At 35.1% G+C, this 23058-nt stretch overlaps 1 protein-coding gene across 26 annotated transcripts in view; it reads left to right on the top strand.

Annotated features, from left to right (window-relative positions):
- MAP2 (microtubule associated protein 2) overlaps positions 1-23058 on the top strand; it is a 306179-nt gene that overhangs the window by 264053 nt on the left and 19068 nt on the right. For 14 of the 26 annotated variants that reach the window (XM_009182940.4, XM_009182939.4, XM_009182943.4 and 11 more), the window contains 7 exons: positions 236-3961; positions 4172-4378; positions 4550-4684; positions 7926-7987; positions 12094-12264; positions 13205-13352; positions 17532-17872. In XM_009182940.4, coding sequence (XP_009181204.1) covers positions 236-3961; positions 4172-4378; positions 4550-4684; positions 7926-7987; positions 12094-12264; positions 13205-13352; positions 17532-17872 — 4790 coding nt within the window. The remainder of the gene's footprint in view (positions 1-235; positions 3962-4171; positions 4379-4549; positions 4685-7925; positions 7988-12093; positions 12265-13204; positions 13353-17531; positions 17873-23058) is intronic. The other 12 variants (XM_009182947.4, XM_009182952.4, XM_009182955.4 and 9 more) reach the window with 6 other exon arrangements.

Consider the following 23058-nt stretch of genomic DNA (forward strand, 5'->3'; position numbering starts at 1 on the left):
GTTCTTACAATTCCTTTGCACATTAATTTATAACCAGAGTTCATTTTAGTAATAGTACACATAAATCTCAGTCCTGACCTTTTCATATTGATTTTTACATGGGTAGCATGCTTGCATGTTCCATAATTTTTGTTGTTATTCTACCATTCATTTATCACTTCAAAATATAATTTTAAGCTTATTTCCTGAATGCACTTGCCTATTATTTGTTTAAAAATCAACCCGATTACTTCAGATTTACTTACAGCCTCGAAGATGGAGTTCCATGATCAGCAGGAATTGACTCCCTCTGCAGCTGAGCCTTTAGACACGAAGGAAGAGGAGTCAGAGAAGCAAAGTAAGCCTGGTGAAGACCTTAAACATGCTGCCTTAGTTTCTCAGCCAGAGACAACTAAAACTTACCCTGATAAAAAGGACATGCAAGGCACAGAAGAAGAAAAAGCACCCCCAGCTTTGTTTGGGCACACTCTTGTTGCCAGCCTGGAAGACATGAAACAGAAGACAGAACCAAGCCTTGTAGTACCTGGCATTGACCTCCCTAAAGAGCCTCCAACTCCAAAAGAACAAAAGGACTGGTTCATCGAAATGCCAACGGAAGCAAAAAAGGATGAGTGGGGTTTAGTTGCTCCAATATCTCCTGGCCCTCTGACTCCCATGAGGGAAAAAGACGTATTTGATGATATCCCAAAATGGGAAGGGAAACAATTTGATTCTCCCATGCCAAGTCCCTTTCAAGGTGGAAGCTTCACTCTTCCTTTAGATGTCATGAAGAATGAAATAGTTACAGACACATCACCCTTCACCCCTGCCTTTTTACAGCCAGATGACAAAAAATCTCTGCAACAAACCAGTGGTCCAGCTACTGCCAAAGATGGTTTTAACATTGAAGAGCCCTATGAGGATAAACCTGACAAAACGGCAGAAGCACCACCCTCAGAGGCAATGACCTTACCCAAAGATGCTCACATTCCAGTTGTAGAAGAACATGTTACAGGGAAAGTTTTAGAGGAAGAAAAGGAGGCCATAAATCAAGAGACTGTACAGCAGAAAGATACTTTCACCCCCAGTGGACAGGAACCTATACTTACTGAAAAGGAACTTGAGCTGAAGCTTGAAGAAAAAACCACCATTTTTGACAAAGAAGCTGTGCCGAAAGAGAGTAAACCCCCAAAACCTGCAGATGAAGAAGCAGGCATAATTCAGACCTCCACAGAGCATATTTTCTCAGAACAGAAAGACGAAGAGCCTACCACAGATATGTCAAAACAGGACTCGTTCCCTGTAAGTTTGGAGCAAGCAGTTACAGATTCAGCCATGACCTCTAAAACACTGGAGAAAGCCATGACCGAACCATCTGCATTAATTGAAAAGAGCTCAATTCAGGAACTTTTTGAAATGAGAGTTGATGACAAAGATAAGATTGAAGGGGTTGGAGCTGCAACATCAGCTGAGCTTGACATGCCATTTTATGAAGATAAATCAGGAATGTCCAAGTATTTTGAAACATCTGCCTTGAAGGAAGAAGCAACAAAAAGCATTGAGCCAGGCAGTGATTACTATGAACTGAGTGACACTAGAGAAAGTGTCCATGAGTCTATTGATACCATGTCTCCCATGCATAAAAATGGTGACAAGGAGTTTCAAACAGGAAAAGAACCCCAGCCCAGTCCTCCAGCACAAGAAACAGGGTACAGCACTCTCGCACAGAGTTATCCATCTGATTTACCTGAAGAACCCAGTTCTCCTCAAGAAAGAATGTTCACTATTGATCCAAAAGTGTATGGAGAGAAAAGGGACCTCCACAGTAAGAATAAGGACGATTTGACCCTCAGCAGGAGTTTAGGACTTGGTGGTAGGTCTGCAATAGAACAAAGAAGCATGTCAATCAATTTGCCTATGTCTTGCCTAGATTCCATAGCCCTTGGATTTAACTTTGGTCGGGGACATGATCTTTCTCCTCTGGCTTCCGATATTCTAACCAACACTAGTGGAAGTATGGATGAAGGGGATGATTACCTTCCAGCCACCACACCTGCACTAGAGAAAGCCCCTTGCTTCCCTGTAGAAAGCAAAGAGGAGGAACAGATAGAGAAAGTAAAAGCTACCGGAGAAGAAAGTACTCAAGTGGAGACATCATGTGAGTCTCCTTTCCTAGCCAAAGATTTTTACAAAAATGGTACTGTCATGGCACCGGACCTGCCTGAAATGCTAGATCTGGCAGGCACAAGGTCAAGACTGGCTTCTGTGAGTGCAGATGCTGAGGTTGCCAGGAGGAAATCAGTCCCATCAGAGACTGTGGTTGAGGATACTCGTACTGGTTTGCCCCCGGTAACTGATGAAAACCATGTCATTGTAAAAACGGACAGTCAGCTCGAAGACCTGGGCTACTGTGTGTTCAATAAATACACAGTCCCATTGCCGTCACCTGTTCAAGACAGTGAGAATTTATCAGGGGAGAGTGGTTCCTTTTATGAAGGCACTGATGATAAAGTTCGAAGAGATTTGGCCACAGACCTTTCATTGATTGAAGTGAAACTGGCAGCAGCCGGAAGAGTCAAAGATGAGTTCAGTGTTGACAAAGAAGCATCCGCGCATATCTCTGGTGACAAATCAGGACTGAGTAAGGAGTTTGACCAAGAGAAGAAAGCTAATGATAGGTTGGATACTGTAATAGAAAAGAGTGAAGAACATGCTGATTCAAAAGAACATGCCAAGAAAACTGAAGAGGCTGGTGATGAAGTAGAAACATTCGGATTAGGAGTAACCTATGAGCAAGCTTTGGCCAAAGATTTGTCAATACCAACAGAGGCATCCTCTGAGAAAGCGGAGAAGGGTCTTAGTTCAGTGCCAGAGGTAGCTGAGGTAGAATCATCCAAAAAGGTGGAACAAGGTCTGGATTTTGCTGTCCAGGGTCAACTAGATGTTAAAATTAGTGACTTTGGACAGATGGCTTCAGGGCTAAACATAGATGATAGAAGGACAACAGAGCTAAAACTTGAGGCTACACAGGACATGACCCCCTCATCCAAAGCACCGCAGGAGGTAGATGCATTTATGGGTGTCGAGTCTGGCCACATGAAAGAAGGCATCAAAGTTAGTGAGACAGAAGTCAAAGAGAAGGTGGCCAAGCCTGACTTGGTGCACCAGGAGGCTGTAGACAAGGAGGAGTCCTATGAGTCTAGTGGTGAGCATGAAAGTCTTACCATGGAGTCCTTGAAAGCTGATGAGGGCAAGAAGGAAACATCTCCAGAATCATCTCTAATTCAAGATGAGATTGCTGTCAAACTGTCAGTGGAAATACCTTGCCCACCTGCTGTTTCAGAGGCTGATTTAGCCACAGATGAGAGAGCTGATGTCCAGATGGAATTTATTCAGGGGCCAAAAGAAGAAAGCAAAGAGACCCCAGATATATCCATCACGCCTTCTGATGTTGCAGAGCCATTGCATGAAGCAATCATATCTGAACCAGCAGAGATTCAGAGTGAGGAAGAAGAGATAGAAGCCCAGGGAGAATATGATAAACTGCTCTTCCGCTCAGACACCCTTCAGATTACTGACCTGGGTGTCTCAGGTGCCAGGGAGGAATTTGTGGAGACCTGCCCAGGTGAACACAAAGGAGTGATTGAGTCTGTTGTGACCATCGAGGATGATTTCATCACTGTAGTGCAAACCACAACTGATGAAGGGGAGTCAGGGTCCCACAGCGTGCGTTTTGCAGCACTAGAGCAGCCTGAGGTGGAAAGGAGACCATCTCCTCATGACGAAGAAGAGTTTGAAGTAGAAGAGGCAGCTGAAGCCCAGGCAGAACCCAAAGATGGTTCCCCAGAGGCTCCAGCTTCCCCTGAGAGAGAAGAGGTTGCATTTTCTGAATATAAGACAGAAACCTATGACGATTACAAAGACGAGACCACCATTGACGACTCCATCATGGACGCTGACAGCCTCTGGGTGGACACTCAAGGTGTGCATTATTATTATTTTTTTAAATTTTCTACTCTCAACTCAAACACAATAACCTTATGGGATTTTTTTTTTCACTTAAACTTTTTAAAATACCTCTTTATCTCTTTGTTTTGCATTTTGTTAAATATACAAAGGATTTTGTACACTTGTTACTAATGTTTTCACTGTTGTTGTTGTTGTTGTTGTCATGATTTGCTTTGATCCACAGATGATGATAGGAGCATCATGACAGAACAGTTAGAAACTATTCCTAAAGAGGAGAAAGCTGAAAAGGAAGCTCGGAGATCATCTCTTGAGAAACATAGAAAAGAAAAGCCTTTTAAAACCGGGAGAGGCAGAATTTCCACTCCTGAAAGAAAAGTAGCTAAAAAGGAACCTAGCACAGTCTCCAGAGATGAAGTGAGAAGGAAAAAAGGTTCATTTAACAATCACTTCTTTAAAAATGTTTTTGAAGTAATTCATTATTACTTTTTTGCAGAAGAACTGCCTAACAGTGGTAACTAATTATTTATAAAATTTCGTTCGGTTTTGCTCCAAGTGTTTATTTTTTCCTGATGGTATGCTTTTTGTGTTTTCTTATTCATAGCAGTTTATAAGAAGGCTGAACTTGCTAAAAAAACAGAAGTTCAGGCCCACTCTCCCTCCAGGAAATTCATTTTAAAACCTGCTATCAAATATACTAGACCAACTCATCTCTCCTGTGTTAAGCGGAAAACCACAGGTGACTGTTCAATTCTGCAATGTGACTGGCAAACATAGACATGTATTTTTTTTTTAAATCTCATTACTGTAGCAGCTTCTTCATTTTGTTTTTCTTCCAAGAATCTCAGCAGTTATGAAAAATTTGCTATTAAGTGTCTTGTATCATTATTCTTTTTTTCCCCCTCCTTACAGAAAAGGTCATGACCATCTGTTTCTTTGTCATGCTCAGACATAACAGTGCGTGATTGTATCTTGGCATTGTGCTCTAGTGTCACGTTCTGGGGATTCCTATTTTCATTCTGTGTGTTTGGTTAGACGATGGCGATGAATTTAACTGTGGTATGCATTCTCATTATTTTGCTTATTTATCCCTCTCATGCTTAAACCCATAAATATTTGTCCTATTTTCTACATTGTTACTGCCAAATCTGTTACTGATGTTGATGAATTTATTGAAAACCACCAAGAATGTGTAGTGATTTAGATACTGAAAATGAAAAGCAAGCCAGGAAGTGAAATTGTGGTTTACAAAATTACTATGACTTTGCTTTTGTTGGAGAAAAAAAAAAAAAAAGAAAACAAAATTTTCTGGTAATTATATCAGATTTTATTCCTCATATCCAAAATTAACAAGGTTTTCACTCTACTAAACTACATCTCTTAGCTGACCTTGTGTCAGGGAGATTTTCTTAAATATGTTGGATCCAAACTACTCAACTTTTCTATATAATTTAGTATTCAAAAATTTGAAGCGAAAACTTTTCCTTTTTGGAGGAACTTAAGTTAGAAATAAACTTCGGTTTATTTTTACTTTGCTACCTACTTTTTTTTTTTTTTTTTTTCGAGACAGAGTCTCGCTCTGTCACCCAATCTGGAGTGCAGTGGCGCGACCTCGGTTCACTGAAACCTCCGCCTCCTGGGTTCAAGCAGTTCTTCTGCCTCAACCTCCTGAGTAGCTGGGATTACAGGTGTGCACCCAGCTAATTTATATATGTATATATATTTTTAGTAGAGATGGGGTTTCACCATCTTGGCCAGGCTGGTCTTGAACTCCTGACCTCATGATCCACCTGTCTAGGCCTCCCAAAGTGCTGGGATTACAGGCGTGAGCCACCGCGCCCAGCCTGCTGTCTACTCACTTCTCTTCTTCAAATACATATTTTTTCCTAAGTTTATAAAACTGATAAAACAAAGAAATAAAACATGTTGGAAACCATCATAAAAACCCCTAGAAATATCTGTAATGCCAACTTTTTTCTAAATTTCAGTGCAAAGTATTTATTTTATATGTTTAATTATACTAGGATAATCTTACAGTATATTTTATTTTAGAGTTTATTAAGTGGCATGCTTGTAGCCTACAAAATGACAGATCGCTAAATCAGAAAAGAATGTTTTTCTTTCCATTGTACATCATCAATGCCTCTATATAAATCTTCGGATGGTTTTAAAGGTTAAAAGGAACATTAGCCTTTGTGAGAAAGAGAAAATCAAGGTAATTGATGGTTTTATTTTAGTTATTGAAAATTCCAAGTATTTTGTATTTGTGTTCTTCATCTAGAAATCATATCATGTGCTTTCCTTCAAAAACAAGAATCTAAGGCAGAATTGGAAAATGGAAGGCTTGTATATATGCAAACCTTGATAAAGCTTCAGGATGAAGAATATCTCTGAAGTTAGGAGTTAGGAATTAACATGACACACCTCAGTTCATTTTCTTAGGTTTTTAGCTTCATTAAACTTAGAACTTCATTAAACTCAATAGCAAATTAATAGCTTCATTTAACTTAATAGCAAAATTGCTTGGGCAAGCAGAATCTCTTGATTTAGCATGAAAACTCTATAACCTACCTGAAGAGGATGAAAGATGTCATCAGGATTGTGGAATTTTAGAGAAAATGTAAAATGGTTTAGTAAAGTGTTTACATGTCATTGATATGCAATTTACTACATTTAAAGTAAATGGTGTTTTTATTCATTCTTTGAAAGAAATTTAAAATCTTTGAACTAATTAAGATTTTCCTTTATTCTGGTCTAATGTTAAGATACTTTAGGAGAACGCATGTATCAGATATAGGTGTCATTGGTTTGAAGCAAGCTATACGTGTCTCAAGAGTTTGAGTTATGTTACAGAGGTAGTAGGAAGGCATCATTTTTACTGCTTCCTTAAAAACGATAAGTCCTAGAATCTGAAAAATCTCACTAGCTAGTCCTACATGGCATAAAGCATATTGTAGATAGTTATTATTTTTGTGTCAGAACTGTACATGTCATAAAATACCTTTTTGGAACTTATTCAGAGGGCTTATAAGGATACATATTTTTTTTCTGAGGGTTTCTGTTTTATGAATGAAAATTAAGGAGGAATAAACACACAAGCTTGATTATTTTATCTTCTAAGCCCAATTTTCAAACATAGATGGTTTTCCAAACCACAAAGGATTGTTTTAAATCATGAGAGCTAAGCCACCTCAGGTAAGTCATCAACCAAAATGTGCTAGAGATAATGGAGTTTAAAATTGAAACCAGAAGCATAAAACAGCAGCAAGAGAAACAACAGTAACAGATGTGGTAATAATTTCATACAGGAAGTGCATGTGTAGAACATGTTCTGTATTTACTGAACTTAAATTTTCTCTCGTGTTTTCTGTTCTTGACAAGCTATTTTTCTTCCCTTCTCATGTGGCATTTTCACATCAAACAAGTATGTCATTCATTTTGTGAAATGAAGGGATGCAAAGGGAAAGGGGTTGGCTGATCATGACATCATGACAGTTTGAAATGTAAAATACCGAAATATCTATAGGTATGCCAGTGGCTTCCAGAACAAGAAGAGGGTTTGGAAATCTCTATGAGCCCCCTTCTGTATATCATGCGAACCCCAGAAACCAGTCAATGTTCTTTCTCTTAAACTTTGCAACATTCACATTGCTATTCTGTAACTTCTGTTCTAAAGGATCTATCCTTACATACTAGTGACTCAAAGATACATTGGTAATCAATAGAAAAATTATTTGGTGTGCTTATCTGTGCTTTGGTAGACAATGGGTTATATTAATTAGCACACAGTATAGTTGGAGCCACATGCTATGTTATTGCTATTCAGGTTACTTGAGTTATTGAATTTGAGTCTCAGAATAAGCAAACTTTTGCTTTGCATTAGTCTGTTGACACAACAGAATATCCTAAAGGAATTTAAAACTGCATTTATGAGTTTTTAGAGACTAAATTTGGGGATGTTTGTCTTTTATTTTCAACAGCAGCAGGTGGGGAATCAGCTCTGGCTCCCAGTGTATTTAAACAGGCAAAGGACAAAGTCTCTGTGAGTAAAAAAAGTTTTCCTTGTTCTTCATTTGAAGTTCCTTTGGTATTAGCTGCAACATAGGAATAACTTTTGATATTGTTTAGATATTTACTCTTAAAAGTCATTTTAAATAGTTCACTCACCCAGAAGATTCTCCGTGGCATCCAGGCATGGAAGGATTAACGTTTTCTGGGATGGCATATAATGGTAATTGGTGAGGACACAGCTGGACTGCTTCCTTACTAGTAAGACAGAAACATAGAAAGCAGGACAATGATATGGCAAAAGTAAGGAAGTCCAATTTATTTACTTTTCATAGAATCAAATTAAACCATATAACCAACAGTAACTATATTTTATAATACACTTTCATTGTTTTTGTTGCAAAATAAAAATATGACCAAATGAAGCATTGTACACAAGCAGAAGGAAGTATAAATCAATTATAATCCCCTTATCATAAAGATAAACACAGTTATCATTTTGGTGTAAAATCTTAATTTTTTTCTATAAATTTATAGGCTTAACAACAAAAATGAGAACACTGTGTATCAATTTTTAAATTCAACAGTAAATGTACTTCCATGTCGTTGAACATTTTGTAAGTTTTAATGACTACATAATACTGCATTTTATTTATTTGCGATGATATACTTAATTTCCTATTATTTGACTTTTAGAATTTTTGTTGTTGTTTTAACAATATTACTGTAGAGAACTTTTTGGCTAAGTTCAGTTCATAAATGCGTTTGTGTGCCATTTCCTTCAGATAATTTTCTACTAGTGAAATTAAAGAAAAATGTTTATATTTAAAGTTTTTGCTACATATTGTCAAATTGCCCTCTGGAAAGGTTCTACCCACTTATACATTCTGTATAAGAAGAGTGTTCATATTCATTATTATTACCACATATTTTATATTGTTCTATATTTGCCAAATTATGGAGATGGCATATGTTATTATTTCAAAGATTTATTTTGGTTGTATTAATGGTGTTAACTTCTTCATATATTTATAAATCTTTTCTATTTTTTTCTGTGAATTTTATTTTTATATTATTAACTATATTTTAATGACCAAAGCCAACATGAAGTATTTTCACTCCTTTATGATTGAAAGAAAAAAATTAAAAGGCTACTAATGAAATCCTAAAATTATAACAAATAATGTGAATGATATTAATTAGTAGCTTTTAACAACGTTCTGAGACTGAGCAAACATATATAATATGTAAATCACAATTCTTAGTTTACCCTTCTAAAAACCAGTAAGATTTTAGACTTCCACTTTTATTTATTATGAAAAGTAGTGATTCATTTCCTGTGGCAGCCAAATCTTTGATTTTGAACCTGAGGGGTTTTACGTTGATAAAAGATTATACTTGATTTTTATACAAATGTATCAGATATATTCCTGAATATATGGCAAGAAACCAAGTTCATTTATTGCTTTGGTAAATATTAGGCTTTATTATAAACACATTGTGATTTCAAGATTTGTATCTCTTTACCTTCTGTTTCCTAATTAATGATTTATGGTGGTTAGCCATAGGGCTATGGAGCAGACCATGTTCAAATCTTGAACATCTTTTAGTTATATGATCCTTTTCTTCCTATTTCGTAATTTTCTAAAAATAAAGGGGAAGACAAAATTCCTGTATCATGAGTTAGTTATAAAAATTAAATGTAATAATGTTATAAAACAGTATGCAGTATAATGCTTAGAACATAGCATTCATTTAATAAATGGTAATAGTTGTTAGCTATTATTTTAATTAACTGAATGGTGGAAGTTTTCAGGAGCAGATATAAAAAGTCTGACCTTTCCTCCTTTAGGTTGACATAATTTGGAACATTTTTAGGAAATTTTTAAGCCCCTTGGTCTTTGAGTAACTCGATAGAATCAGCACTGGGAACAGAACCATAGGCATCATCTGACACAAAACAAACTTTTTTCCTTGTAAATGCCAATCTTGTCTTTCTGAAGAAAAATTAGGCCTTCATTCTTTCTTTTTTTTCTCATTTATTAGCCTTTTTTCCTTCCTAATATGATATCCTTGTCCTATAAGTTTTCTAAAACCCCAAGTAACTTTTATTTGATTTAGCTCTAATATTCAGTCTATCCATCAGAACAGTTCTCTGATTGTTTTTTGTAGTTGTATGCTCTTTTAGATTCACTTTTTTTAACTTAAAAATGTTTTTTCTATGGGTACATATTAGGTGTATATATTTATGGGATTCCTGTGATGATTTTTTAAATTGCTCTTTATTAGGAACCAGACTCACCCATAATCCTGCATTTCACTTGGGGTTTTCTGTTGTTTGTTTAGCATTAATAGTTGTCTTTCTTAACTACAAGCAATCCAATTTATTTTTCTCTTCTATATCACACTTTTGAAATTCACTCTTTTGTGGGTAGCATCAATCAAAAAAGAATGACTTGTGCTGACCCAATTACACTTCCCACTCAAGATACTGGGTCTATAAAACAAGAAGTGATTTTTATAGTCTGTAAATACTTACGTCTCTGTTGTAGCTCCAGAGGTTAAAACTTGAGATAAAAATCTCAGTTTTATCTGTCATTTCTGTAACAGATCAAATTAATTATTTGAAGATAATAATCTCCTTGGCTTTGTCATACTTATCTATATTTTTAACAGTCACCCATCAGATGTATGGCATTCTGGCATAGCTTTCTCCAAAAGTCATACATCCTTCCCAATTATACTTGCAGCCAGTCTCCCCAGGGATTATCAACACCTGTAAATTAAGTCATGATTTTTATTGGGAATCTTTTCAGTCTTGACTTTCCTTTTTAGAATTCATAACACATCATGCAGACTATAGTCTTTGCATTAAAATGTTTTTAGTTCTATGGTATAACTTAGTTCACAGTATGTCTTTTAGTTATAAAATGAACCAATTATATATAAACTCTGAAAATTTTCTGTTGAAGTCAGTGTAGATTACCTGAAAATAAGTTTTTTCAATCTTTAAAAATGCTTTTTTTCATTAGGCCTCAAATATACCTTGTTCTAAAGTTCTTGAAACATGATTAATATATGGATTATATGTATACCTTGAAGGCTGTATTTATTAAAGGAATAATTCCAGCAGTTAGGATATTGAAAGATATTTCCAAATGTGTTATCGTTATAAAACCTGTGAATTGATTAGAGACTATATACATAGAATCCAAAAAGAATATTTTATCTACATTATCCTTAAATGAGAGAACTATGTATAGAATCATTTTTTAAAAAACAAAATTTAAGCAATCAGCATTATTTTTTAAACCAGCAAAAAGAGAGTTTTGCTAGTCACTTGTAACATTCTTTCTATATTAAGGCTTATTCTGTTTTTTAAAAAAGAGAGACTTACTTTGGTCTCAGGATTTCACAAAGCTAATTCCTTCATATCTAAGCAACATTATTCTTTCTTCTGTCCTTCTATCTATCCATCCACCCATTCATCATTTATTCAACAATTATCCACTGGGTCTCTACTATGTACCAAACATAAACAATCACATTTGGAAGTAAAGAGGAGCAAATAATAAATAATAAACATGGATAACTGTTCTAGACCTGGTTACTAGAAAATAAAATGGTTTAGCATTATTTATGTGTCTTATTTACATAACAGATTTTTTATTTTATTTTTAATCAGGGTGTCCATGTGCAGGCTTGTTACAAGGGTATATTACGTGATGCTGAGGTTTGGGCTTATATTGATTCCATCACCCAAATAGTGAACATAGTTCCCAATAGGAAGTTTTTCAATCCTTCCCCCACTTTTGGAGTCCCCAGTGTCTATTGTTGCCATCTTTATGTCCGTGTGTACCCAGTGTTTAGCTCCCACTTATAAATGAGAACATGTGATATTTGGTTTTCTTATAACAGATATTTTTCTATGACTATTATTAAGTTAGTTTTGGCTAAAGAGAGCTGTTCAATGAAAATCTCATCTAAGTACACATCTCTATCATTGATTATAACCATTTATCATGTGTTCTTATTAAAAAGACTTTGAGTTTCTTATACATTTATACTTCTTTTTTTATTTTCCTTTTACTTCATAGTTTGGTTTATTTTGTGCTTTTGTTTGTTTTCTTTCATGGCTAGAATTCTACCTTGTCAAAGATTCCTGCTTTACAGGGTAGCACAAAGTCCCCAAGATACAGCTCAGCCTGCCCTAGCACGACTAAAAGGGCTACATTTTCTGACAGTTTATTAATGCAGCCCATCTCAGCAGGCTCCACAGACCGTTTGCCATACTCAAAATCAGGGAACAAGGTAAGGCAGCAGGTCAATAAAAGGTGCAGAAAGAAATAGAATTTGGGAGATTATGTTATAGAACCTAATTCAGGAAGTGTATGAAAGCAAATACTTTACGTTCTGAAGTATTTGACACATAAACAGTAGGCCCTTTTAAAAACAGATACAAATTTAAAATTTTGATAAATAGTATACCTATTTTTTAAATGTAGAAAATGTCTTTTTCTGGATATGCTTCCCATTATTAATTGATGGTTTGATTATCTGGTAAAATATCAAATGCAAACTTACAAAATATATTATATATAATATATAAGAAATAATATTGCACAGTACAATAATAACAAATTATATTGTATAGAATATAATAGACAATTGAAACTTAACATCATATACATCAGGGTTTAATACTATCTCTTGACATCTACCAACTCAATTGTCTTGAAACAATTACATAAATTCATTAAACCTGTTTCTTCAGCTTTATCATGTATCATGTTCTGTGGTGAGAAACAAATCATAAAAGAATGTAAACTATAAAGAGTTCCTGTCACATACATGCACAATATATGGTAGTGGTCATTGTTAGAAATATTATGCATGCAGTGAGCTACTCTCAGTCCTTTCTGATTAATAAATTATCATGCTAATGAAGATTTTTCAATAAAATTAGTAATTTGCTGAAGATTGCTTGAGTACATTTATTTTACCCATTTATCATTTAGAACTTGAACTCAGTTATCAGAACTCCAAATAATGTATTTTTATAAAACATCTAGGCAAATATACACTCTTTCTAAGTTTTAAAGTAGAAATGCTTATAAATATATGAAATCCAGTAGTTTGTATTAAAAGAAATTCATCTATCAGCACAGGAGGAAAATAGCAAAATCAATATCACTTCGTATAAATTAAAGACTTACAAGAACCCAATGTCCTTTTTGTTTTCTCCAATCAGGATGGAGTAACCAAGAGCCCAGAAAAGCGCTCTTCTCTCCCAAGACCTTCCTCCATTCTTCCTCCTCGCCGAGGTGTATCAGGAGACAGAGATGAGAACTCCTTCTCTCTCAACAGTTCTATCTCTTCTTCAGCACGGCGGACCACCAGTAGGTTTATTTTGATTTGACTTCCTTTTTAAGCACTTTTTAAATCCTTTAAGTGGAATAGCACTTATATTTATATTTTAATTTGTAAAAATAAAACGTGCATTAAGACTAGATTATATTTGCCCTAAGAATCAGAAAATCCAGAATGTAGATGGCCACAAAATAGCTGTTTGAGTAAAAACAATTGATAGAGGAAATGGTAACATATTACCCTATTATCTAAGACTGAGATAAACTTATTTCTCTAAGAATATATTTTCCTTTTTGCTTCAAATTTAGCGCAAAAATGAAAATTCTAAAGAAGTGATCAATGTAGAAACCAAGTCAAGGATTTTTAAAAACATACATATATAAAAGCTTAACACTTACTAGATTTCCAAGTCGTAAAATCGAACTAGAAAGTCAACAATCAAAACTTAGGATCCTGTTCAACTCGTTAAAAATTTGCATTCCAAATGAGATATAAATATAGTATAGTTTATGCAATAGTTTCAAATTATCTTGATTGATGGCCCATTCATGAACTGATTGGCAATTATAACAGTTTATATAATGCTCCAATCATTACACATTTATATGTTGCATTGTGGCAAACTATCTAGTAAAGCATAGATTCAAATTACTTCCATAAGTATTTTTCTGTTGCAACCAAAATAGCTACCAGTTATTGAGCACATATAGATACTAAACTCTTAAGATACATTGTCACTAAATTTAATTAGCAAAACCAATGAGTAGGTATTAATAAACTCAATTCAATCTACTGATGAGAAAACAGACCCTCTACAGAGGGTAACTTGTCCAGTGCTTTACAGCTAGTAAGTGGTTGAATTTGGTTTTCAGTCTGCTGATAACTTCACAGCCTGAAGTCTTAATGTCTTTTCTATATTGATTTGGAAGAAATAGTACTAGACAACTGCTCTGTAGAATTATTTGGAGGAGAGTGTCTGTGTCATTTAAAAACCATTTTAAAATGGTGGAAATTGCTACCACTATCACATTATAGTTGGCTTCAACACTTATTTTAATAATAATTGACCCACTTAAATATGACTATTGGCATTTAAACAGTGTTTTGGCCTACAAGAAAAGTGTTTACTGTAATAAGAGTAATTGTGTCCAACATTATTTAGTTTCCTAGAGTATTAGCATCCTTTGAAATATGTGCTAAGAACACTGAAATCACAAAAATTATTTTATCATAGCAAAAATAAATTATTTAAATGAATTAGCAGGGAGGGCATTTAAGATTTAGTACTTTCCAGGGAAGAGACTTTAAATATCTAGAGTTGAAATTGAACATCATTAATAACCCCAAGGATGATGAGACAAGACAAAGATACCAAGTACTCTCCAAAAGAACATCTTGAATTATGCTTGTATTTGTTGCTATAAAAGCAAAATGGCACTTTCTCCATAAATCTACTTCTTCAAACCACTGTGTTCTGCCTTTTAAAGTGTATCTGTATATGAATTGATTCATTAAATGTTCAGCACCAATTCTATTTTGACTTTTTAAATTTACTGATGTTTACAAGCATTTTGCATTGTATTATTTGATAGTGAACATAACTGACACGTTGATCATTTTAAAACATAGGGTCTGTCTTACCTCTATACACCAATAGCTGAAAGGCATAAAGATGATTCGAAGAGCAAGCACTCTGCCCACTTCTACGTGCCTACCACCCCCTTAGTGGTACACAGGGATGTTCTAACATTTTGTGCAGCTATTGAAAAGATTTGAAGGAAACAATGTTGTGCAGGAAGCTCATCCGCCCAAGAGGAAGGAAATCCATTGTCACTGAGGAGTTGACAAGATAAATAAGAGCACAGTTTAATCAAGTAACTTGTAAATAAATATCTTAAAAGTTGTTTCAGATCTTAGATTTAACCTCTTCAAGTTCAGAACAAATAGGAAACATTCAAATTTATTGTTTTGATGATAAGAACAAATTTATTACAATAAAAATTGGTCATATATATTGAACAGCAGTGTGAAGGCCTTAATATTTGTAGTTTATCCTCTTTCTCCAGATGTAACACAAAACCTCCTTTTATGAAGCTTAAAGTGTTTTCTACAAGTATGGAAATGACTCCTCAGAAGTTTAGAAAAAATTATTTCATGTAGTAAAAATTGTTATTCACATCCAGAATATTGCTTCAGTTCAGTCTCCATGAAGTCAAAAAACCCCTCAGCACACTTTGATGAATTCCGAATTCAATACATTTTATTTTTTTAAAAATGTTGCCTACCTACTGTATTCAGCTCACATGAAAGTCACTAGGGCTAGATACAATGGCAAAAAATACAGGGACGATCCCTCTCCCCAGAAAATCTGAGCTATTCAAAACTGGTGAAGTAATAGAGAAAATATTTGAGAAAGAAATAATGTTTCTGGTGAAAGTATTCAGACAGACTTAGAGACAGACATCTACATTGAAAACTTAGTCCATAACAAACCAGGACATGGAAGTTACAAAATTCCAAGTTGGATGTGGTTGTATCATCCTAGTCTTGAAATTCTTGTGAAAAGCAATAAAAATCACAGAACACATGCTAATTTCTCACTTTAGACTTCTCATATCCCATTTCATATTATCAGTTGAAGAATCTAACTATCTTGTGCCCTGTGTTAGAAAACCAAGACGACACAGGGCACTTTCATTTGATATGTGAAAACTGTTCACTGAAAGAAGTACAATTGTTCTGTGTTTCTCCAGGAGATAGAACCTATAGCAATGGGTAGATTTACATTTTCCATAGATCACAATTGTCTAAAAAGCTCTCCTGAGCTCACATCTTATAAATATTTAGGCAAAGATTACCTGTCCACTTCTCAGAAAGAACTTCCTATATTTATGAGCAATTGCATTAGGTGACCTCTAAGATTCCTTTCACTTCAGTGGCTTTAAAATTGTTATGTATTTATTCTCTACAAAATTTCAGAAGATTCATTGATTTTTTTACTTAATCAGCAGTAAAAAAATGAAAATTATCCCTTTTCTATAAAATATGTTATAAATGAAATTTGCATGCTTAGAAATGTAAATCCTCAGGGGCTAAATATTGTATCTGGCTTAGACGTTAGTAGCATCTGGGTGAATGAGCCTCAATATTCTCATTTCTTAGGAATAATAAGAGCTGCCCCTAAGAACTGTATTGTGCGTGTTTGGTTATCAGTTGGTTGATATTCACATAAGTGCTTTGAAATTTATAAGGTGTTGCATTCTTATTTCTATCATTCTTTCAGAAAGGTATTTGAAATGTCATTCAAAGCACATTCAAAAGATGAAAGAAACATAGTGTAGGAAAATGGGGGGTGAGTAAAATAATAATAGGAGGCTGAGCTCAATTTGAGGCAAAGAAATGGATCTCAGATCCTGTATACTTAACGGGGTCTTGGATTTAACACCAAACTGCCAAACTAGTGATGAAAACAGAGGAGAAAACACAGTCAGGTACGAGGCTCGATGGGAATATACTGGGACATCCCAAGTTTCTAAGGCAAGAAATAGACTTTGTTTGTTTGTTTGTTTGAAGCACTGAGATGATTTTCCTTATGAAAAGAATACATGATATAGTAGAGCAATGTCTGACAGCTTCCATAAACACATTTATATACCTCATAGTGTTCCTCAATATAAGGATAGAATATTGAAATGCAGACCTTTCTATACGGACCGAAACTATGTGTCCTAAATACGTGGTTCTATATTGTATGTTCACCTGGATCCCAGAATGAATTTACTACATAGAGGAATGAATGATCTACATATCATTCAAGGAATCTTCAGTAAATATGGGTCTGCATACGACACTAAGAGTAAATTCTTTTCCAACTAAAGGCAGATCCATATGCCTTAATAGTCACACAAGTAGAAAATAGTTTTTGACACATTTATAATGAAAATTAAGGAGAACAAATCAGAAAAAAATCAGGTTTTTTTCTTTGTGTTGATAGCAATGCGTGTTCAAAAGAATGCCACTGAGTTATGCACCTGATTTCAGAAACGAGACTCTCAGCTTCTTGAGCACTATAGTGATCATTACAATAATTGTTTCTAAATACCTTAGAAATGAAACATATTATGACTTCTAACAATCTATGGGAAGAGGGATGTTTTGAGGAGAATTGTCTGACTCTGGTTTGGTTTTGGTCTTGCTTGTTAATACAGGGTCAGAGCCAATTCGCAGAGCAGGAAAAAGTGGTACCTCAACACCCACTACCCCTGGGTCTACTGCCATCACTCCTGGCACCCCACCAAGTTATTCTTCACGCACACCAGGCACTCCTGGAACCCCTAGCTATCCCAGGACCCCTCACACACCAGGAACGCCCAAGTCTGCCATCTTGGTGCCGAGTGAGAAGAAGGTCGCCATCATACGTACTCCTCCAAAATCTCCTGCGACTCCCAAACAGCTTCGGCTTATAAACCAACCACTGCCAGACCTGAAGAATGTCAAATCCAAAATCGGATCAACGGACAACATCAAATACCAGCCTAAAGGGGGGCAGGTAAGAATTGCATGAACACATATTTGCTGCCAGAAATAATTATTACCTTGTCTTCTTCATGTTGAAAACTAACAGTTCTTAAAAGGGAAGCAGATGTGTTAAAGAGCTACTGGTTGCAATTTATTGCTAAGAGTTTGGACTTTAGGAAGATAGCATCTGAAATATAATGAAAATCACATAACGTGCTCATTCCTTCTGTTTATTCTTGGGTAAAAAATTTTACCAACTTTTAGTTGATTGACTAACATTTTTTTTCTGAATGTATCTCTATTGCTTTATGTTTTTTAACTTGAGATTAAAGTTATATTTCTGACATAAAATTGAGTTTTCTATATTAGATTCTGACCATGAGCTCATTTGGCTATCTTTTACTGATTCCAATTTTATCTCCTTCTTTATTTCCGAAGGATTTCCTATGACATTTTCTACCATTCCCTCATGTTTACTCCAAAATAAGGATGTTTCACCGAGTTTCAATTCTGGTTACTATTGCCTAAATGTTGCAAAGGGCAGGTATTCGTGTTGATAATAAAAGACACATGGTTCTGATGAATAAAATTGTAGACTTTGAACTTCTACTCAAGATTAATTGTATTAAATAGAGCTATTAGTAAAGCTTACTTACTAACTCTTCAGCTCCCCAGAGCAAACATTCATATCTTTTCAAACCAGGGTACTTTGAGTTCTGTCTTGACGTGAACCTTGCTTATACGCTATATGTTTGGACAAAGCAATTAGCCTGGAAGGAAATAATACAAATATTATTTAATGTTTATCTCATAATATTGATATATTCAGGATAGTTTAACTTTTGTCATTGAAGAGATATAAAACAACATCCTTTTTTGAAAGAAAGATAAAAACAGTAACTTTGTACATAAACAAACTTATAGTGCCCTTTCAATATTCCAAGAAAGTCTTTTCTTTTTAACGTCAATATTTTTTTCTGCCACTCTTTTTCTTTTCTCTTGTGTTTTGTGCCACTGCTTTCTGGTATCCCTCCTTCATGCCAAAGAAAATCTATTTTCAGGCAAGTTTAGACAAAAGATCTTGCCAAAATGTAAAGCTATCAGGCACTCCTACTCAGCAATAAAGCAAAAATTCAGTGTTGCTCTTTCATTTAGCAACAAACTTCTGTGCTGTCTCATTATGGCTCTGTTCAGGAAAGCCCAAAGAGTTAAGAAAAATCAACCAATGGGGCAGGAGGGGAGAGGTCAATATGCCTTTTCAGAACAAAGATGACATTCTGTAATAATAGAGTCGTAGAAAGATACTTTTTCATAGACAGATGCTATGAAAACTAGAAGCTACAAGAAACATTTTTAAGCAAAAAGTAGAATTATAAGCCTATAATTCCTAAAAAACTCAAACTATTCTTGCATTCACCAGCGTTTTGCACATCCAAGAGAAGGAAATATTTTGAGCTTTTTGGAAATATTCAAATGTTGCATCATCTTTATATTTATACATAAATAATTTAAAAGCATAAGGTGAATAAAATCAATTTAGTACCATTAGGAAAGTTCTGCATTTTAGCCTTGGACAAGCTCTCCTCTAAAATAGAGTAACTATTACATATATTTAAAATCAGTTCTTTTAAAATAAATATTCCCATGTCCTGTTACTCTCCTTAACTAGATATGGGGTTTACTTACTTATATTCTGGAAAGCATTGGTACTTAAAATAATTTGTTTCCTCTTAGAATCACAAGGAAATACAAATTATCTCCAAGATATTTTTTTGAAACTAAAAAGGTAGTTAGAAGAGAAAATTATTATTTTAAGTTGACATCGAAATTTTATATGTTTTTCTTCGAAGGACTCCTTAAGATAGGCACAAAGAATGGTTTTAGCCTCAGCTTTGCAGGAACTTCTAAGATTCAATCAATCCAAAAAACGTGAAGATGTCTGTTTTCTTTTTCTGATTCTTTATCATATCTGGTTTTGAGTATTTTTATGTCTTATTTAAATTGACTTCTACTATATTTGGTAATTCATAAAATTGACACAAAATATCTTATAGTTTTGAGCTGAACTAAAACTTCCCTAGAGATTATGGTGGTTAAGGGCTAGTAAATACATATGACACAAAAATTACTGAAAGAACAAAAATAACTTCAAAATCACAGTGTCATTTGAAGCAAATCTGTTTTTTCATCAGGCAAGTGTTATACCTGCTACACGATTATCCTAGTTCAGCAATGACGACTTTGGAAAAAATCCACAACAGTGGAGTTATGAGGTGACTTTTTGCAGAAGTAGGAAGTATTTCCTCACCAAGATAAGAACCAGATGAAAGATATCTGCCTTCTATTTTGTGATAGATGGTATAAATTCACTTAAATTAAAGAGTAAAATGAATTGGGAAATAATAGCACATTGCAATAGAACTGTCTGTGTAGGAAAAACCTATCATTCAACTCTTCAGCACTATCTCCTTAAAAGTCTCCCTACAGTGTGTGATCTCAGATACAGGGAGTGAGGAGAGGTTTCTTCCATACATGTAAAACTGGAGATCTTATAGAACGACTGAAGGAAAAGTATTTTAGGGCTTGTTTGAAATTATCAAAATGACATGTTAAAGACCCTTTATTAGATGATTGAGCATCAATACATGCACACTGTTGAAGACATTGAAACCACTAGCACATTGTTCTCAATTGTAAATTGATTTTCCTAAGGCATTTGAATGGATAGTGGCCAACTCAGAAATATTTCAAAAGACAGATCAAGAGCTATGCTTTCTTCAGGGGCCAGGTTTTGTAATAGTGATAGATGGTCTCTAGGAACTGAGAAAAATATTCATGCAATTCTTATTAATGAAGATGGGAGTAAATTTGAAGATGTAACTTTTAATTCCTCTGCACAGGGTCTATTGTGGTAACATTTGAAGCCATTAGGTTGTATACAAATGATTTAATTATGACAACTTTATTATTGGGATATTTTTGTGTGTTTTTTGTTGTTGTTGTTGTTGTTGTTGTTGCTTTTGAGATGGAGTCTCTCTCTGTCTCCAGGCTGGACTGCAGTGGCGCAATCTCGGCTCACTGCAACCTCTGCCTCCTGTGTTCAAGTGATTCTCCTGCCTCAGTCTCCTGGGTAGCTGGGACTACAGGCGTGTGCCACCACGCCCAGCTAATTTTTGTATTTTTGGTAGAGACGGGGTTTCACCATGTTGGCCAGGCTGGCCTTAATCTCTTGACCTAGTGATCCGCCTGCCTCAGCCTCCCAAAGTGCTGGGATTACAGGCTTGAGCCACTGCGCCCAGTCTATTGGGGTTTTAAAATGTGTGCAATCTCTAAGAATTGGGAGAGGAAATCTATAATAAAGATATATGCATCTTAGGAACTCAACAGCTTCCCAAATTATTTGCCTCCAGTTTGAACATTTATTGTCCTTCTGTTTGTAGAGGTTTTGTGCTTACAGCAGTTATCTCTTCTGTTAAGGACCAATTTCTGTTGGCAGAGGGTCTCAGCTCAGTGAGGCAAGTCAATGCCTAATGGAATAGATAAGCTAGCTGAAGATACAAGGAGCTTTACAGAAGGCAATAAAGCTAATCTTTTCAGTGAAAACAAATTCATTCCATTGGAAAGAATATGGGCAATCATGGATTCAGTGTAGACAATTAGCTTGATTGATTTAACTCAAGGCATAGGGAAGACTATCTTATTAAGTGTATTAATTTGAAGCTGTTCTGTGTAGTTAGCTCCCCAATCTACATTAAATCTAAGTTTTAGAATAAATAATGTTAGCTTTTGAAGAACACAGCTGCTTCAGTTAAACAAAGGTAGGAAAACAAGCAATTTCTCTAAACATGTAGCATAAAAAAATTTAGGCAACAACTCAAGGAATAGTGCTTTTTACCTTTTCTATCTAATAATCAGATTTTAAAATAGTTACTTGGATTTATATGGAATGCTCCTATATGTTTTGACAGATATCTTGTTTTTCTCCATTGGCCTTATGAAGATGAGTATAAAAAGTACAAGTTGGCCAGGTGTGCAGTGGCTCATGCCTGTAATCCCAGCACTTTGGGAGGCCAAGGTGGGTGGATCACCTGAGGCTAGGAGTTCGAGACCAGCCTGGCCAACATGGTGAAACCCCGTCCCTACTAAAAATACAAAAAAAAAAAAAAAAAAAAAAAAGCCAGGCGTGTTGGCGGGCACCTGTAATCCCAACTACTTGGGAGGCTGAGGTATGAGAATCGCTTGAACCCGGGAGGCGGAGGTTGCAGTGAGCCAAGACCACGCCATTGCACTCCAGCCTGGGCAACAAGAATGGAACTCTATCTCAAAAAAAAAAAAAAAATAGATAAATAAAATTTAAAAAGCACAAGTTATATGCCCTTGTAATAATTGAAAGTTACTAAAGAAGTGGCTTCACAGATGTTGTCTTCATTTACTGGTCATTGGATAGGATAATTAGAGCATGATCTCTGCAAGGCCATGTCTGTGGATCTGATTGATTGCCTCTGAATTATGTGCTTTTGCTTCATTAATGGCTACAGTCAGTCATTTTCAGGTTAGCTAGGCTACAAATGATGGCATCATCATGCAAGTCACTCCTTTTTAAAGAAAAAACTGTACTCACCCTTTTATAAAGAACTTTGTAAAATTTGTCAGCGTATTGCTTTCCCAATCAGCATTGCCCTGCCATCTTTTTAAAATGCTTATTTAGATAAATCTATTAAACGAGAACCTGTAAAACATACCATTACATTCTAGAAATAAAGCAGTCTTAGTTTCTATATCTCCATTCTATATGGATCTATTAAACTAAAGGATATTAGACATCAGAGATATCCATCTCCTTCTAATCCAACCCTCACATTTTCACAGAGTAAGAAACAGAAGTTCTCACATTACCCGCATCTTGCATATAGGGCATTAAATATCATCCTTCCATGGCTGAGCTATGAAGTCAGAGTCTATACTTTGTCTTTAATGAATAATTAGTCACTCGTGTGCAAGTATGTAATTTTGTATACCTTAGTCTTTTTTGTTTGCTTTACGTTTCATTTCATAACATGAAAATAAATGGTAATTCTATTTAACAGTGCTTTCCATGCCAAAGTTTTTTTATCACATCAGGATTGAAATTTGAAGCTTCTGAACTTTTATAATATTTTCATGAAATTATTTAATGCAAATACCATGTTATATTGATACACAATTAAAATACATGTT

Source organism: Papio anubis, chromosome 10 (assembly GCF_008728515.1).
Source record: "Papio anubis isolate 15944 chromosome 10, Panubis1.0, whole genome shotgun sequence".
In the NCBI taxonomy this organism is placed as follows: Eukaryota; Metazoa; Chordata; class Mammalia; order Primates; family Cercopithecidae; genus Papio; species Papio anubis.